The sequence below is a fragment of the Alligator sinensis genome, unplaced genomic scaffold (genome assembly GCF_000455745.1).
Source record: "Alligator sinensis unplaced genomic scaffold, ASM45574v1 scaffold1484_1, whole genome shotgun sequence".
NCBI lineage: Eukaryota > Metazoa > Chordata > Crocodylia > Alligatoridae > Alligator > Alligator sinensis.
The window spans coordinates 180599-183229 of NW_005843243.1; the positions used below are offsets into that span (position 1 = coordinate 180599).

Sequence of the window (2631 nt, forward strand, 5' to 3'; positions counted from 1 at the left end):
GAGTGGCTTACTCACTCGCATCGTCCAGAGGTGGTTGTTGTTTCCTCTGGAGGCAGGGCACTCTTGCAGCATGCGGTGATGAGGAGAGAGCCACGTTCAGATTCACCTGGATGACCGCATGGATAATGGCTGCCCTTCTTCCTGGCCCAGGCCTTTTTATAACCTCTCTGACCTCAGCAGCCCGGTCCAACCGAAGCTGCCAATACTGGCTACAAAACGTCCAATCTGCAAAGCATCCCCGGCTACCTGGGCCCGCGCGCAGGGCCGGGTCTTTCCCCCCCTTGCCCAGGTGACCAGAGCATCGCCTCCCAGGCGCCAGGCTTTTGTCTGCAGACAAGGAGCGAGATCCCCGCTGTGAGAGATTCAACAGCAGCCTCGCTGGCAGGGACAGATCTCTGGAGAGGGGCACCGACGGTGGCATTTCTGCCACACCCAGCAGGACATGTCCAGTACGAATTTAACAAGCTGGCAGCCGAACAAGTGCTAGTTCACAACCCTCTTCCCACCCACTTGTGACAAATACCAGGTCGGCACAAAGTGAAGGAGCTCCGTCAACCCGCTGTGTCTGCCCCCTTCAACACGACATGCCTTTCACAACTTATTTTTAGATCACTTCCAAATCATCTCTGAGCCAACTTTGCATGTTTTACACCCAGTCAACGCCCTCCTCATGCTTGGAGCCAGTATAAGTGCTCCAGGGCACTTGGTCCAGACTGGTGATCAGTGCAGGCCAGGCACACGTACCAAGATGGTCTCACTAGCTCCCCTGCTCTGCCTCGTGGTGCTCTGGGTCCAGGGTAAGCAGCAAACTCAAAGGGAATTAGCTTCATTAAGGCAAAATCATCCTTTTTCCAGAAGCAAAAAGTCCAAAGAATTGGGTTTATCAGGTGCTTAAAATGCTCAGAGAAATGCACCCCCTTAGAAGGCAGGGACTCCAATTACTTCATCTCCATGACCAGGATCCAAAGTGCACAGGAGTGAACATTAGTTTTTCTCTGGATGTCCACGAGCTGAGGCTGTAACTCTAGATGAACAATGAAGAAAGGCTAGAAGGAAAGAAGCACTTCTGGCTGCACGTTAGCATTTCAGCCAGGAAACAAACTCGCTCTAATTCTGTATGAATGCACACAGGGAAGATTGCCAAAGCATCCAGATTGTCCAGTGGGACTCATTGCATAGACAGATGCAGGCACTATGTTAATTCATCTTTTATTTTTATGTCTAGGTTCCTCCGGGCAGATTGTGGTGACTCAGACCCCAGAGTCCCTGGCGGTGTCTCCAGGAGATCGAGTGACCATCAAGTGCAAAGCCAGTTCCAGCCTTGCTTCTGGTAGTTATCAGCTCTTAGCCTGGTACCAGCAGAAACCTGGGCAAGCTCCAAAGCTCCTCATCTATTTTGGTTCCACACGGCAATCAGGAGTCCCAGCCCGGTTCAGCGGCAGTGGCTCTGGCACCGATTTCACTCTCACCATCAGCAGTGTTGAAGCTGAAGATGCTGGAGATTATTACTGTCAGCAGGGCCACAGCTCACCTCTCACAGTGATACAAACCCATACAAAAACCTCCCAAGGCTGCACAGCTCAGCATCGCAGCTGCTTCCTGAAGAGACGCTTTCTTGCAAAATTGCTAAACACAATATTGTCTCAGGGGTTTGCCCAGGATGTCAGTGTGTGAGCCACCGATACCATCACGCTGCCCTGCTGCCCAGCCTGCAGGACAGATCAGCCTAGCTGCACAATCCAGGGGAGTTTGCTCCCCAGTCTCAGACATTTCACCCCACCTGAACTAGAGGCTCACATTTTCTTCCAGCATAACATTTATTTTCTTCCTGGAAACCAAGCAATCCCTTTTCCTCCCCAGGGCACGAACACAGTAGACACCGATCAGAGTGACAGCAGGCAGGGTCAGCCTGGGGCTTCAAAGGCAGCGCTGCTGCAGGGAGGGCTGGCTCTAGGCTGGGACGGCTGCAGAGGCTGCGATAGAGAAGTTCATGATGCTCTCATCACCCAGCATGGCAGCTGCAGTGAATGCCACTGACAGAGTAACGAGGAGCCACACGTGGCATTTCGCTGATATATGCAATAAAAATAGGGGCATGGACCCTTTGCAGGAGGGGAAGGCGCAGGAGGTGGTGCATTGTTTAGTCTTGGAGAGGAGCCCAGGAGGTTGCAGTAGGAATTGCTTTATCCAGGTCCCCTTTTCCATTCCCTGGGGCTGGTCTCTGCATCTCTCACCCTGCAGTGAGTTTCCTACAGCAGGCTGACTGCACTTGCAAATGCATAAATACTTGCTTTTCTCACAGTATTTCTTCTTTTACACCCAATCATTCAGGTCGGGAAGGAAAAGAGGAGGGGTGGGCAGACACTGGGAGACCGAGAAGGTATGTGGCTTCATCCTGGAGGGATTGGCCACTGTTCTGGGTTTGTTCACAGTAAGATTCCCCTCCATCCTCCACCCCCTTCATCACTTTCAGCATAAAAAAAGCTGGACACGTTCACAAGGCAAATGCATCACTGGCATCCTTTTCATTTTGGGGTTTCAGTGGGATGGACAGCTGTATTGAGCACACACTGAACTTCTGCAGGGAGGGAATGAAATACTCTCACACATACACACACGCACACACACGTT

The 2631-nt window shown here is 51.9% G+C and overlaps 1 gene segment (V, D, J or C); it reads left to right on the forward strand.

Annotated features, from left to right (window-relative positions):
- Positions 1-727: 727 nt before the first annotated feature.
- Positions 728-1674, forward strand: LOC102377705. The segment is given in 2 exon segments: positions 728-797; positions 1226-1674. Coding segments are annotated over 2 exon segments (498 nt in total).
- The last annotated feature ends 957 nt before the right edge of the window (positions 1675-2631 follow it).